Source organism: Sphaerodactylus townsendi, linkage group LG08, assembly GCF_021028975.2.
Source record: "Sphaerodactylus townsendi isolate TG3544 linkage group LG08, MPM_Stown_v2.3, whole genome shotgun sequence".
Classification (NCBI taxonomy): domain Eukaryota; kingdom Metazoa; phylum Chordata; class Lepidosauria; order Squamata; family Sphaerodactylidae; genus Sphaerodactylus; species Sphaerodactylus townsendi.
The window spans coordinates 72,409,410-72,425,541 of record NC_059432.1 but is presented as its reverse complement, the minus strand read 5'-3'; the positions used below and the strand labels follow the sequence as shown (position 1 = coordinate 72,425,541).

The following is a 16,132-nucleotide window of genomic DNA, read 5'->3' as shown; positions in this document are numbered from 1 at the left end:
AGGGACACTTTCCCCCAGGACTCTCTTCTCACCAACACTACAGGTCTTTCACAGACACTAAAAATGATTCTCTCTGGAACCCAGAGTTGAATTCTTTCTAATCCTGTCAGAAGCTCTAACTTCTTCTAAAACTCCACCTACTTCCAGCCTGTCACTCATACACCCAGGCTCTGTGAGGAATTAACATTCAGGCTTTTCTGCCTCTGGCTGCTCATTAGGTCTTTGTGTGTTGGTGTATTTATTTGTTTTGTGTTTATTTGATTGCTTAACTATCTTATGTATTTTTATTTTAAAGGCCTTTTTAATGTCTCAAAAGTTTTAATGTTTTATTTTAAAGTTTACTGCCCTGGTGAACCTGAATTTGATGGAAAGATGGCATAGCAGTCTTTTAAATAACTGGAGGATCAGTCTAGCCAGTCAGTGGACATCCTTTCATGTGGAACCCTGTAGCCCAAGGCCAAACTACATGTTACATTTTTTACTTGGTTGATCTGGGTTCTCCAGACCAGCAGTCACAGAGCAGCTGTGGGAAAAGGCATTTTTAGAACTCCAGAAGCCTGACTGAGTTTGGAATAATGGTATGGGGGGGAAGTTGCCTCTTTACCATTTTCCTGCGCTCAAAAGACTGGGGGCAGTAATTTGCCCCTCTTTGAAGATCTCCTCTGGACACAGCACTTTGGGACTGACTATCTGTCCATGAAGGAGGAGATGGATGGTGTAATTTGCACGTCTGTAATAGTGGATTCTGAATCTGCAGGATATCTGCAGCAAGTTTCTCTTTTCCAGCTGAGGTTGGAAAGAGAAGTCGCTCCACGCACTGCTTATGGAATTAAAGGGCAGCTGAGCACAACAGGTTTGGATACATTCTGCCAGGATTGTTAAAACAAGAGTTGTAACATATGAAGGCACCTTATACTAAGAATGATTTAGCATTTGACTAGCAACTTCTAATGGAAATCTCAGATCAGGGGTACTTGTCAGCTCTGCCGTCACAGATCCTTTAACAGGAGATGCTGGAGATTGAATCTAGCATGTTGTGCGTAAAAAGCAGTTGCAATGTCAGTGATCTTTAAGGGGCCCTCCAGAAGAAATAGGAGCCATTGCTACAGATCAGATGCACAAACTTTTGTATTACTAAATGTTTCTAAACTCAATGTTTCTAAACTTTTGAGTAAGATTAGTGTAATTGTGTTACTAGTCTGTGCTATTTGAAGCGTGTAGGGTTATTTTGAGGGTTGGTGGATATGAAAGGGATTTGCGAAAATTAGCTAAATGTTTTGAAGAAAATGACCAAGAAAAAGGAAGAGTATTTACCTTTTTACCCTGCTTTATATGTATCATTATAGTCTTTAGCTGCTCACTTAATTGTAAGCTTAGACCTGAGCTGAAAAGTATAGGTTTCAAATATACTTGCTTTCAAAACATTATATTTATGTGAGCTGACGTGTAGAAACCAGTTTCAGATGGTCACTTTCTGGTTTGAAATGCAAGTATGGAGACAGATAGTCCAGCGAAATATCAACACATGTCATAAAGGTTAGAAAAACTATTTCCATTCCTTTTGAAGGTACTCTTATGCCAGATATGAAGAAAAAATAACGTTGTTTAAAAAACCCAATCGAAAGTAAAAGTACATATCTGAAAATCTTAAGGTTTTTTGCTTGTAAGGGAGCCCATTATGTCTAATCTGTCAAGATTTATCAAGGGACTATGTAGCTGCTGCATTGTGTTGAATATTTGGTGAAATATTTTGTTACTCCTGTAGGGAGCAGGAAAAAGGAAAAAGAAAGGCCTGAAATTTCACCCCCATCAGACTTTGAACATACCATTCATGTTGGCTTTGATGCTGTTACTGGAGAGTTCACTGTAAGTATACAGCACTTGTCTCTGTTAAGAGTGTGCTTGGCATATTGCTGTTATAAGAAAGAATATTTTCAGATCCCCCTTTCTTGTTGCAAGAAAACCTCATAGAAGGTTTTCATTTTTCGCCACTGAAACACAAAAATTTCTCCCAATTACTTGTATAGGATATTTGCAGAAAAATCAAAGCCCTGTTTGTAGTTGATTAAATTTAAAAATTAAAATAGACTCTGTACAAAATCTCAATGCTGTGGGGTGGAGGATGCCCAATGCTGCTTTCTTCAGCGTACCAACAGAGTGAACATCAAGAAGAAACTGATTATTTTGTCTTTTTTTGCATCACATATTGGCATTTGAGCCAGTGATTGAACTCTTAACCTGTGATTATAAACTATCATAAATTCAGAAGTAACATATTGTACATTTTTTCTTTTGTTTTCAGGGAATGCCAGAGCAGTGGGCTCGGCTGCTACAAACCTCAAATATCACCAAGCTAGAACAAAAGAAGAACCCTCAGGCCGTATTAGATGTGTTGAAGTTCTATGATTCTAAAGACACAGCAAAACAGAAGTATCTCAGCTTATCTGCTACAGGTGCGACTTGAGTATACTAGGGGCAAATTCATGGGAAAATTCAGACTGCTTTTGATCAGTGGTAAAAACCCTCTAAATGTGATGCGTAACACGTAATGAAGTTCTGCAAAGTCAGGTGTGTATGGAAAACTGAAAAAAACTGCTGATAATTGATATGATATAAATATGTGAAAAAGAGACACAGAAATTGCCTGCCATAGATACATGGCGAACGTTAGGATCAAAAATTGCTAGGCCATGGCCGCACAGCCTGGAAAACCCATCACAGCCCATGGGAAAAAGAGCTGGAAAACTGGGCCTGTTATGTTAAGAGTACCCAGGTGGAAGTTAAGAAGGTATCAAGGGGATCTGTGGCCAAGAGGTAGCACTCTAGTCTGAACCCTGATCCAAAGGACTGCATACTAGGCTTGCTGATTCAGTAATGCTGAATCTGGGGAAATTTTTTTGAAAAAAGCCCTATTCAGCATTTTCCAGGTTTAAATCTGCTCCAAATACTAAGGCGCGCAAAACCTCCAGAGCCAAATACTTTAAAAACACAATAACCTGAACTGCTATTCAGGTTATCATGTTTTGACCAGTTAAAATTTAAAGCAACTCTTCCACAATGGCTAGCTGCTTTGAGTCCCTTTAAACAGGCTTGGTTTTTTTTTTCAAATCAGAGAATCCCCCCTTCCCTTTTCAGGGTGTCTCTTGTGAGCTTTCTGGGGGTCAGGCTACTTAAAGCCCACCTTTCCTGCATTACTGAAGCAGGTCTGGCTGCAGTCTTCCTGCCTTGGAAGTCTGCTCTACATGCCCTGTGGGTTGGTTTCCAGGGCAACAAATGGGAGATCTATCTGGAGATTCTCTCCCAGCCAGTGTCTGGCATGCATTTCTGCAGGGGGAGTTTTTTGCACCATTGCAGAGAGATGGAAAGGAAAAAGAAAGCTGCCATTGGCCCATGGGCCTCAGCATGCAAACAGTGCTATTTGGATAATCAGGAAAGGTTCTTAAAACTGTTTATTCCCTCAGATACTTTCAAACTTCTGGAGTTCTGGTGCCTGGGCCAAACAGTTTAATTTAAAAACATTCACAATAACAATAAAAAGACAAATGGCGATAAAACCCTAACCAGACACTCATGGGAGGCAGCGATGTTTCAGTCAGGCCGGCTGGCACGATATAAAAGCCTGGCGGAAAAGCTCAGTCTTACAGGCCCTGCGGAACTCACAAATGTCCTGCAGGGCCCTGATCTCAGCTGGAAACTCATTCCATCAGGTGGCCAGGGCCGAAAAAGCCCTGGCCCTAGTGGCGGCCAGCCGAACCTGACTCTTGTGCAACTCAATAACCAGTTACTTTGGAGGGCCAACAAGGCATAAAGGCCTTTCCCTCATGTTGCTGGGACTGATATTTAAAGGTTTACTGCCTCTTGAGTCACCATGGCTAGTAGTCACTGATAGATCTTTATGAATCTGTCTAATCCCACCGATCCCACCCCTACACCCTGTGGTAGCAGATTCCACATTTTAAGTAAAGAAGTTCAGTATTTCTTTTTGTCAATCCTACTGCCCATCAATTTCAATGGAAGTTGATACCCTTGTACTCTCTGTGATCCTTTCCCCTTGCAATTCACTAGTATGGAATGCCCTTCTATCCTCTATTCAGCCTTCTGTCTGTTTTTATACCTTCAACCACTAAACTCTATTTACTCTGGCTTTCCTTGAGCACAGATCATTTATTAATTATATGCTTTCTTGAGGTTTGAGAAAAGGTTTGTGTGCTGTGATCTGACTTACAAGAGTTTAGCAGCTTTGGCAAGGTGTTAAGTAGTTAGATATGAATGTGAAGATTTATCCATTTGAAGAACTATATGTTGTTTTGCTCTTTAGATTTTTTTGCGATCAAACTAAATTTAGCTCAGTGTGAGTTGCATTTATAAATGCTGATACATTACTTTGGTTTCCCTTGTTTACTGGATGGATAAATGCCCAGTGTAAAGATACTTGAAGCAGCGTAAATACATTTTAATGTCTCTGAAACCTAGTGTGCTGCTGTTGATAATAGGACTGTGCAATTTCTTACCCATGTAAAGCATATGGAATCCTAAATATTTCCTAAATTACCTTGGTGTTCAGAAAGATATACATCAGTAATTTCTGATGTAGGATGCAAGGAACTTTAGAGTCCTGAAATCATCCTACATTTCAATTGAGTTTTTAATCTGCAAATCTCACTCAGCATGCTGTCAAAAAAAAGCACTGACATTTGGCCCCAGATGCAGTCATGCAAATTAAAATTCAGGGTCCATTCTTGTTCTAAATATTGATAAATGATAAGGCAGGTGTCTTTCTTTTATTTTAAATTCCCACAGATGAAATATTTTATATCGATTTTACTTCATGTTATAAGACCATTTTACTTTCTAGCATCAGCTCATAGTTTTGATGCAGAAGTTGTATGCAGAAAAACTGAGACAATGTAGTATAGTTGTATAGTAATTTGAGATGAAAGCTGACACATTGAACTTAGCTTGTGAAAGAAGGCTAGAGTATCCATAGCTTCATTTCAATTTAACCCCCACCTTTGGAGTAAGAGTCTTCAGGAACACCTCTGCAGTAAGTGTGCTCTGGTCTCAACACTTTTCAGATATTTCAATGTTCCCATATAACAGACAGTTTAAAATATCTTGATGGGAATGTTTGACATAATTTTGAAATCTCTCTCTCTCCTAGACAAAGATGGCTTCCCATCAGGAGTGCCTGCGGTAAGTGGACTCATTATTCCTTAATGAGTACTCTTTTGCTTGACGCAGTCCCATAACATTCCTCTATAGTAGCAACTTGGCACAGACAATATTGCTGTAGTTCATCAAACATGTAATGCTAAGCATTACATTGTAAACTAATTCACAGCCACATCTTATCTGGAGCTCAATAGCAGATAGGATTGAATGGTTAGTTATGACGAGAACATCTTTGACAGTTACCTAAAGAACATATAAGGTAGAGAGTGGGCCCATTATATAGATGTATGTGTGGCATTTTACAATACACAGGTAATTTCTGTGGTGTTGAATTGCTTTGTGGTACTCATTTATTTGAAACTGTGTCTGCTATGAGATCAGTTTTGCTAGTCTGCAGCTTGGCATCATGCAGTAAGTACCCTAGTACATGTGATGACCTTCCCTGATGACTCAGGGATGTCACCTGGAAAGATGGTGAAGGCCTTTTCTGTATGCAAGTCTCAAAGCAGGTGCACGTCACTGAAAAGACAGGAGTGAATGTACTTAATTATAGTTAAACCGTTATTCTTTCTAGGCCACACTTCTAGTATTAGAGGTATCAGCGGTGATCAGAGCTTATAGTTATATGCATACCAATGTTCGTAAATATTTGATGTCCAAACAAATTGTTTAAAAATTCGGACTATTGGACGTTCTTGATTTTTTTAAATGAACATAATATTAGTCTTGTGTAGTTAGTCAAAATGTGTGCAAGGCGTGTAATTGTGATTGCCCCATTTTGTATTTATTATTTATTGATTCCCATTTATGCCATCATATGAGGTGGTGATGGCCACTAACCTGGATAGCTTTAAATTGGGCGTGGATAGATTTATGGCGGAGAAGTCGATCTATGGCTACCAATCTTGATCCTCCTTGATTTGAGATTGGAAATGCCTTAGCAGACCAGGTGCTCGGGAGCAGCAGCAGCAGAAGGCCATTGCTTTCACGTCCTGCATGTGAGCTCCCAAAGGCATCTGGTGGGCCGCTGCGAGTAGCAGAGTGCTGGACTAGATGGATCCAGCAGGCTCTTTCTTATGCCATGGGTTTCATGGTTGCAAAGGGGTCTGCATGCACAGAACAGAGGATGTACAAGCTCAAAACGTATGCCTCTATTTTGTGTTGCACAGTTTCTGTGATTTTTACTTGTGTACCCAGAACTCTACTAATATAGGCCCTATGCAACCTTAAGATTCAACACATTAAAAATGGATGGCTCGGGCAACACTGGTGCAGGCATCCCAAATGTCAGTTTAGGGCTGCTAACAACTGAAATGGCATACAGTATTCTGAACTCCGTTGTAGTGTGCAGTGTTACTGTTTTAGCATATATTTTATGGCGAATTTTCTATGAACTCAATAACAGCGCTTAATTTATTTTATTTTCTTCTTATTAAAAATTCTTACAGCCGAATGCAAAAGGATCAGAGCCTTCCACAACAACTGAAGAAGAAGAGGATGATGAAGCTGCCCCTCCAGTTATTGCTCCACGGCCAGATCATACAAAATCAGTTAGTTGCAGTTTTATCATTTCTCTTACTGCTCTGATCATTGTGTAGCTCTCTTGCAGATATCCTATAAATTAGCAAGCATCTAGTTCAGATCTCAGTTTTGCCAGAATTTCCTCAGTGACCTTAAGCTGCTTACTTTTCTGTCTCAATCTCCAGATTTTACATTGGCTACTGACCTACCTGATCATGTATTTGTGGCATTTTCTGAGCGCTAGGGACAGAGCCTGTCCTGAGTACTTGTTTCTAGAATTTGGAAATACTGGACAATTTTTTGTTAATTTGGAACAAAAAAGTGCTAATGTAGTATTGTACTGGATATAACATTGTTGTACTTGTGTTGTTCTGTGTGCTGTGAAATCTGCAAACGGCCACAATAATTTAGGAAACTCTTTTTTACCCTATTCATGGGAAACCTCAAGTCTTGATAGAATTTGTAGCACAGCAAAAAATAAAGGAGTTTTGTAAGGTCAATTGTCTTTGAAAAAAATCCTAACACTTGCAAAACTCATGATAGTCCCACATTAGTCAACAAAATCTACTAGTGTTTGGTACATGTTGACCAAAAAAGATAAGCCTGTTCCCAGAAGCCTTAACAATTTGGGATAGCTAATAATTATCTTTTTCTACAGATTTACACACGGTCAGTAATCGATCCCATCCCAGCACCATCTGGTGACTCAGGTGACAATGCTGCAAAATTAGCTGATAAGCAGAAAAAGAAAACTAAAATGTCAGATGAAGAGATCATGGAAAAGCTAAGTAAGTTGAAATTTTAAACAAACAATTTAAATGGAGATAGAGACCTTGATCAGCCTGGAGTTGTATGTTCTGAGAATTCTGGGTGATGAATCGTCACTTGACCTTTCTAGTTAAATTCTTTGCTCCATGTTTTCTTCATAGTAATTGTAAGCACTTCTCTGGTGCCAGATTTAGCCAGGCAAACACAGTCTACCCTTCTAGTACCTGCCATATCCAAAATACTTTCATAATACATTCATAACATCTGTAGTCCACAGGCTCAGTATTAGCCTCCATTGAATTCCTCGATTATGTCTCCTGATTTCATATGTACTTATAGGTGGTAATTAAGGGCCACCTATTTATTTAAATGTTGGGAAGCTTGGCCAATTACGTTATTATCTGAATTTTTTCTTAGACTGCTACAAAAATATGCAATCTTTTGTTTTTTATGCAGTTGGTAGTTAATTTAAAAATATGAGGGAGGCTATTGCTGATGATGACAGCCATTTTATAGTAGTAACCATCACCCTTTTTCAGAATTCCAAAAGTGCCTATAGGCTTAAAATTGGAACATGTCCTATAGGCAAAAGCTATCTTCAGAATGCTACAGTGGTTATATGTCTACAAATCATATTGTGACGTAAAGTACAAGTAAATGGAGATTCTTACAAGAGCTGGTGAAGTTTAATAGTATAGTGGCTAAGAGTGTTCTAGAAGACTACTGTTTCAAATCTTAACGCAACAACAAATTCACAGTGGGGTGGGGTGGGGGTTCTGAAGCTGAGAGTGATTTGCCTACCTCTCAGGCTCAGACTTCATCTGCAATATGGGTATAATATTAACCTACCATTCAGAGGTGTTACATGGATTACTGTCATAAAATATGTGAAGTTTTTTAAGCATTGCAAGGACTGAATTAGTGATTCGTGGCCTTTAGAAATGGTTAGATCAGTTTCTCAGTACTGAAAAATAAATATGATGTTGGGTAACAATTATGAATTTCTTTTCCATTAAAGTTGGTAATGCAGCTTCCCAAATCAGTGGCAACTGTGTGCTGATTATCTTGGTTGGTTTTTAATATTGTATATGGATTTTTTTAGGAACTATTGTAAGTATAGGAGATCCCAAGAAAAAATATACCAGATATGAAAAAATAGGACAGGGGTGAGTATTTTAAAGTAAGATCTGTATAAACCAACTGCCAAGTGTTAGTTGCAATATTGTTTTCCTCTTGACACTTTTGATTACTGGTTGTAAAACAAGTAATAGATTACTGGAGTAATAGGATAGAAGTTAATATCGGTAATAAAGAAAGAAGCAGTTTTATGTACAAGTATGAAGGGTTTGCCTTATACTGGGGTGCTGTGTGGTTTCCGGGCTGTATGGCTGTGTTCTAGTAGCATTCTCTCCTGACGTTTCGCCTGCATCTGTGGCTGGCATCTTCAGAGGATCTGATAGTAGGAAAGCAAGTGGAGTATATATACCTGTTGGAGTGTGCCACTGCCACCCAGCAGCCTGGTTGTCCCTCTGATTGGTGCTGCAAAGACTCAAGAGCCAGCTGAATGCTGATGGAAAGATCTGAGTGGAGGAGGCTTCCGAGTCTCTCCAAGTCTTTCCGTGGCCCTCAAGCCTAGCAGGCGAACATCCATGAAGATGCAAGGTAGGCTGAGCAAAAAGGCAGAGGTCTGCCTTGCATGGCCATAGATGGCCGTGTGCCACTGGTTCCGCCCACCTCAGCCTCCTCATTGGTCCATGCCTGCTGGCCTGTGATGGCCTGCCCTTCTGGGCACCATGTGGCAGCTACAGCAGCACAGTAATTCCCCCTCTGCCTATTAATGACCAGAATTCTCAGCACCTTAACAAAATAAGTCTATCCTACAACAGCCAGGCAGAAAGAAAACAGTGGCTAAGGAAGATGCACATGCAATGAATTTGCCTAACTGTTCAAATTAGTTTATTTATCCCCTTGATAATCAATCAAGTCCTTTTGTGAATTGGCACGTTCCATTGGTTCATTGCATGTCTCCTTTTTCAGATAACTCAGTATCTGATTTTCTGGATAAAAATGAAATAAAATGTTAAATGTAATCATTTAGAAAAGACTATAGTTATTGTCTGTTGAAGAGGGCGTATTAAATATCTGAAGTCCAAAACCTTATTCCATTTTTTAAAAACAGGGCTTCAGGTACTGTTTTCATCGCCATAGATGTGGCAACAGGACAGGAGGTAAGGATGAAACACCTTGTGATGACTTTGGATCTCCAGACTTGAGTACAGGTTTTTTTTTTTACCAGTGCCACTTATCTCTGCCATGATTCTCCAGCAGCAAATTTCTCATCGTTAGTAAAAGTAATTTCTTTTGTTCTGTAGAATCCGGTGATGGTATTCAAAGCATATTAGATAACATGTGAAAATTAAGTGCATGGAATGCCTTTTAGTCGTGGATTTGAAAGTTACAATTTAAACTTTTAGTCCTGTTTTTTGCCTTGTAAAACTTCAGTTTACTTGAGAACTGCATGTTTAGTTATTTTCTGTACTTTCATTGTCTCTGAGTTGCCTCTTCCTAGATCAATGCCAAACAGATGAAGCAATGGCTATTAAATCCCCAATTAATTTACCAAATCATTCAATATATTAGCAAAGTGACATGCCCTCATGGACTGTCTAGATAGGAGGGAATCTAATGCCAGTGAGCATATTAGGCCCAGAGAGCATTCATCCTATAGCATACATTTTTCTAAGATCACTCTCGCCTATTCTTCAGGTGGGGCTTGCCTTAGCCAGTGAAAGGATTGTGAGAGAAAGGAGCTAGGCATTTGCTGTTGAGGCAAGAAAGAGGAAGAAGTGCATTTATTTAAGAATCTAGTCATAAAGCCAAAACATCACTATCCTGTTGTTTATAACTGTGTCTTCAGAAACTTCATTCTTAACTTGCCACTTTCTCAATTGATCTTTTCTTAGCTATGTTACATTTTTGTTCTGTTATTTTAATGTGCTCATTTTGAAGGTTTCAGTAGCACATTCCTGTGTTGAACTTCTAGCAAAACAGCCTTATCCTGTTTTGGCATAGCAAAAGTTCCTAAGATCTCTCTTGCCGTCCTCCTTCCAAAACTCATGACTGAGAGCCACAACACAGACCCTACCAATGATTCTACCTGCTAATGTACCTTATTCCTCTATAGACCCTGCTAACCCATCATACTCATTTCTTTCCTCCAAATTTTTAGACCTGGCTGATTTGCTTATTGCTAAAGCTAAAGCATAATACTTCTGAAAAAAAGGCAATTCTCTCCCAGAATCTCAGTTTAAGCTGAGGTTCTCAATTGCTTCAGAATCCATTTACTGTGGAAAAACCATGAGCGATATCAGTATATGTCCTTTGTTTAATTGATGTGCTTATCTCGCACACTTGGCTGTCATTTGTAATTTTGTGCTCTGATAGTGCTAGAGATGCAAATGTTATGTTTGAAATGCTGTGAATATGCTGCCTCGCTTTCAGCACACCAGAAATTAACGTCGCTATAATATGCTTCAAGCAAAGCTGATTTTCTGAGACTTTTGACAGTTTGCTTTTGGTTTCATCCTCTGCATGTAAGGATGATGAGGGTTGTACTGGTAAGTTGGTGTCTTTGGACATTACAAACAATTAATGGTTATATCAATAAAAGCAATGCCAAGAAAGCGTACCACTTTCCTTTTATTGTAACCTTTTACATGTTACTCTTCCAAGAGTAACCCTTTCTGTGAATGCTAACTCTTCCTATGTTTGTTCCTTTTTCAACATTTCAGGTTGCTATTAAACAAATCAATCTTCAGAAGCAGCCCAAGAAAGAGTTAATTATCAATGAGATTCTGGTAATGAAGGAATTGAAGAACCCAAACATAGTCAACTTTCTAGACAGGTAACTACGCACAATGTCATGCTTAGAGAGTTGAGTTTGTGCATGGGGAAAAATCCCTGTTCAAATCCTTTTTCAGCCACAGAGATCAGGGAATGGCCTTGGATAAATCATTTTAATCAGCCTAACCCCAATTGGCCATGCTGGAAGGGGCTGATGGGAATTGTAGTCCATAACATCTGGAGTGCCAAAGGTTCGCCACCACTGGCCTAACCTATCTCACAGGATTGTTGTGAGAGTAAGGCTGCAAATCTCATGCCTATGTGCCTGAGGGTGAGCTTCCTCGAACCAAGCAGGACATCTGAGTGAATGTGAATAAGATTGTACTATAAGACACTGATTTGAGCTTGCAGGAAAGAGAGGTTGTAATATGCCAATAAACAGAAAATCACCCTGATATTGCTGTATTTATTATACATTATAAGTGAAGGTCATATTGTAACTTTCGGATGAGGACAGTGAGACCTGTTGCTTTAGTTATTACTATTCTGGACTTAACAGGATATATTTTAAAATGGTTACTCCCACACTACCAGATAAATACCTCTGGTAAGAGATGTACAACCATGGAATGCTTATAGGAAGAGTGAAGCTGTTAATCTGATTTTTTTTGTCTAAACGTAACTTTTCTTACCCTGCAGACTATTACCTTAATATCCTGAAGTTTTAACTGTCTCATTCTATTTGACTTTTAATCTGCAGTTACCTTGTTGGAGATGAACTGTTTGTTGTAATGGAGTACTTGGCTGGTGGGTCTCTCACAGATGTGGTTACAGAGACTTGCATGGATGAGGCACAGATTGCTGCTGTCTGCAGAGAAGTAAGTGATAGCTCGGTGGTTAAAGGAAGGAAAAGCATTGCTTTCTCTATGTTAATTGTTTTTGTTTTAGACTCACTTAAATTATTGTGATAGAAATATAATTGCCATTCTAGTTTAAGGTGGGTTTTTTTTAATTCTGGAATTTTAAATAGTCAATTGGTAGTCTCAGTCAGCATGCCAGTCCTGTTGGTTGTTGTGACAAACTGCAAATTTAAAATTACACTCTAAATCTTCAAAGGGTTTTGACAGGTAACAAAGACATCCCAGCAATTAAATGTCTAGAAAAATCTGAGTGCATACCCTGAATTGGGGGGACGGGGATGGGTGGAGTTTTCAGTCAATTTCTCCTTACAGTGACCATCTGTACCATATCTCACACTGGCCCTGAGGACCAACCCTCCCCCGACCTTGAAGAGCAGGTTTTTTAGTGGAGAGAGACTCCTTCATTTCATAGAATCCAAGTTACGGACTTAATTGTATGTAGAAGACCTAGTTATTTCTAGACACAAGTTAAAGAGTTTATTCTTCTATTTAGTCAGATTTTTCCAAACATTTTTATTAGGTGGGCTAGGCTATTTCAGGATTTCGGATAATCCTGCATATCAGTAAAGAGGTCTCTTAATAGTTGTCTTGGCCATGTTGGACATTTTGTTGTATAGTCAGGATAGACATGAATATCTGATAAGCAAATAATCATTTGAGGCTGGCTAAAGATAGGCTGACAATGTCCAATTGAATGTATTTTGACAATAATTCAATCCATTCTTCCTTTACAGTGTTTGCAGGCACTGGAATTCCTCCATGCCAATCAGGTGATCCACAGAGATATTAAAAGTGACAATGTACTGTTGGGAATGGATGGATCAGTTAAGCTGAGTAAGTGTATAGCAGTTACTGTATGTAAACTGAAATATTAGTTCCCCTGACAAGTCTGTAATTTGTGGTTCAACACATCTTGCCCTCTAAAGATGGCTTTGATTTCAGAGATTGTGGCTGAGAATGTTTAAGATAGGAAAATACGTTATCTAGGTACACTGTGAATGAGTTATCGTTCTCTGATAATAAGCTATGGATATTTGTGTGCACATATTTATGTATACACTTAGCTTTTTGCATAAAGTGAGGCAGTTTGTCAGAATTGCAAGCTGTGGAGATTTAGTTGTAGATCTGATGGCTTTCCATACAAAATATGTAAGTGTTACCTGGGGAGGCTGTGTTCTGTTTTGCAATTCACCAGTACATTTGAGTTTGCATTTGTAAACCAGCAGGTGGCAACCTTGATTGATTAACTGTGAAGTTGAAAATGGTTCAATTGATCGGAGTTCTTAGTATTTCTGAGCCTCTTGCCGCTCCCCCCATTGAAGTCAGTGCAAAACTAAAGTAGGTGTAAATTAAAATAGTAAAAACGAGAAAATACCAAATTGAGCAGTCTCTGCCTTCTTTAATCATCAAAGTAATTGAAACTGCAATGATAGATTAGTATAAGGAAGTTAGGTCTGCATAATAAGAGGTGTAAATCTGTCACTTCGTTTAACTTTCATCGTGATTAAACAAAGTAAAGCTTTAGAAATATGATGCTTTAATGAAAGGGAGTTAGTTACAGAACTCATTTTCACATGTCTGTGTTTTTCATGGTGAATTAGGGAAATGTCTTCAGCTTCTTTGTTGATTTCTGAGTTCCTTTTCTGCTATGTGTTTCAACCACAAAAGATGATCCCATGCTAGATAATGACAGTAGGAATGGTTCATTGACTTCCTTTGAGTGACAGGATTGTCTTAAATTATCTTAATATGATATTCAGTACATATGATATTCTGTACATTTTTTGAAAGTGTCAGATTACAATTACAGACCATCTTTGTTGCATAGATTTCTAAATAAAAAGTACTAGGATGTCCTGGAACATGGACAGCTGATTAAGATGGCTACTTTCCTTTACATACTGTTGCATGTTTTGTCATGTTCTAGATTTCTGTTTAAAATGTCAGTTTATAGGGGACTTCCCCCCACTGCGGTCCTCTCTAAACAGAATGACTCTAATTTATCTTCTCAACAAGCAAGAAGTTAAAGGGAATATATACCATTGTTTTCATAATGAAAATAGCCTGACCAAAACTGACTGACAGGTTTCTGGTTCTTCTCCAGCTGCTATTTAACCAGTAGGTCATATGCACTAAAAGCATTTGGAATTTCATTATTCTGCACTGTGACTATCCATTGTAACCATCTGAAGAACAGCGCTTAAGTTTTCTAAGAATAGTACTGAGGGAATATGTGGGTTTGTATGTTATTTTTCTGGAAATGCAGCTTGGCAAATGTTGCACAAGATGGCTTAATAGCACTGAAATGATTTTATTTTGACTGTTTGGTTTTTTTTGCAGCTGACTTTGGATTTTGTGCTCAGATTACTCCAGAGCAGAGTAAACGTAGTACTATGGTTGGGACACCTTACTGGATGGCTCCTGAAGTGGTAACACGGAAGGCCTATGGCCCTAAAGTAGATATCTGGTCCCTGGGCATCATGGCTATTGAAATGGTTGAAGGAGAACCTCCGTATCTCAATGAAAACCCTTTGAGGGTAAGTTATTGCTGTGCTGACCAATAGTTTTGCCTTGGTGTGCTCTTTCATAACAGGCCAGAATTACCATGACTTAGTAGCAGAGTACATACTTTGCATTCAGAAGGTCACAGAGTAATTCCTGTTCTTTCCAGTTAAAGGACTTCAGCATGAAATGCCTTTCTCTGCTGTATCCCAGTGGCACGTATTGCATTTCTCTATTGTCCTCTGACTTTGGTCATGTGGGTGCTGTGCAACCTGTTAGATGTCTTTCATGAACTAATACACTTTCTACAATCCACATTAAAAATTTTTGCTGTAGTGTGTTACGGGAATATATAAGTAGTTGTGAGCAAGCAGTGCCTTCCTTAAGAGAGTTCCCAGCAAGCTTCTGACCAAAAGCAGGGTTCCTGGGAACATAGTTTGAAAGCCATGGATCTAGGTAAGAATGCACTAGGTAGATGCTAGGTAGATGCTCTTTTCCACTTCTGAGAATTTCAGGTGTGCTCAGATGTGAATAACCTTTTTCGTTTTACACCTTTTATCTCTTTCTTGCAGGCTTTATATTTGATAGCAACTAATGGCACCCCAGAGCTGCAGAACCCAGAGAAACTGTCCCCAATATTCCGTGACTTTCTAAATAGCTGTTTGGAAATGGATGTAGAGAAAAGGGGGTCAGCCAAAGAACTATTACAGGTAAAGTGGTAGAATCTACCTTCTCCCAAATGACAACTGCTGGAGTTTCAGCAATTCAAGCAACTGTATTTTGAAATGGACTGATAAAATCTGTGCATTCAGAAGAGGTAGAACTGGGTATGAAAAGGCAATATCTTTATATCTGGGAAGGCTGTTAGTAGGGTAATGCCAATGCCACTGGTTGGGAACATTGAGAAACTACTGAAGTGCTTAAGTTGTGTAAAAGTCACCTGCATTGGCTCTGCTTTTTCCATATTCCCTAATACACCAATTTCTGGAGGAGAAGGGAAAGCAGGTTCATATACCCGTTAGCCATGTAGTGAGCTAGCTGACCACAGGCTCTTTGCCTCTACACCAGGGGTCTTCAAACTACAGCCCTCCAGATGTTCATGGACTGCAATTCCCTTCAGCCCTGTCATTGGGCCATGCTGGTAGGGGCTGATGGAAATTGTAGTCCGTGAACATCTGGAGGGCCGTAGTTTGAAGACCCCTGCTCTACACCTACTCCTGTATTCTGTCTATTGCACAGGCCAATCCCACCTGGAACCTAGATGCAGGTAAAGAGTTGTTGCTGCAGGACTGTTGCTTCAGCAGCTTCAATGATTCACTTAAGTGGTTCAGTGGTTCATAGTGTCCTTATTGCTTCTCTGTATCTTGCATCCATTTAGTGCAACTAGTGCCATCTTGCCCCAGTGC

General features: G+C 39.3%; 1 protein-coding gene across 4 annotated transcripts in view; it reads left to right on the top strand.

Annotated features, from left to right (window-relative positions):
* PAK2 (p21 (RAC1) activated kinase 2) overlaps positions 1 to 16,132 on the top strand; it is a 41,790-nt gene that overhangs the window by 22,430 nt on the left and 3,228 nt on the right. For all 4 annotated transcript variants that reach the window (XM_048505561.1, XM_048505562.1, XM_048505563.1 and 1 more), the window contains 12 exons: positions 1,766 to 1,866; positions 2,303 to 2,453; positions 5,162 to 5,193; positions 6,621 to 6,722; positions 7,352 to 7,481; positions 8,564 to 8,627; positions 9,641 to 9,689; positions 11,253 to 11,365; positions 12,065 to 12,182; positions 12,959 to 13,058; positions 14,565 to 14,761; positions 15,299 to 15,436. In XM_048505561.1, coding sequence (XP_048361518.1) covers positions 1,766 to 1,866; positions 2,303 to 2,453; positions 5,162 to 5,193; positions 6,621 to 6,722; positions 7,352 to 7,481; positions 8,564 to 8,627; positions 9,641 to 9,689; positions 11,253 to 11,365; positions 12,065 to 12,182; positions 12,959 to 13,058; positions 14,565 to 14,761; positions 15,299 to 15,436 — 1,295 coding nt within the window. The remainder of the gene's footprint in view (positions 1 to 1,765; positions 1,867 to 2,302; positions 2,454 to 5,161; positions 5,194 to 6,620; positions 6,723 to 7,351; positions 7,482 to 8,563; positions 8,628 to 9,640; positions 9,690 to 11,252; positions 11,366 to 12,064; positions 12,183 to 12,958; positions 13,059 to 14,564; positions 14,762 to 15,298; positions 15,437 to 16,132) is intronic.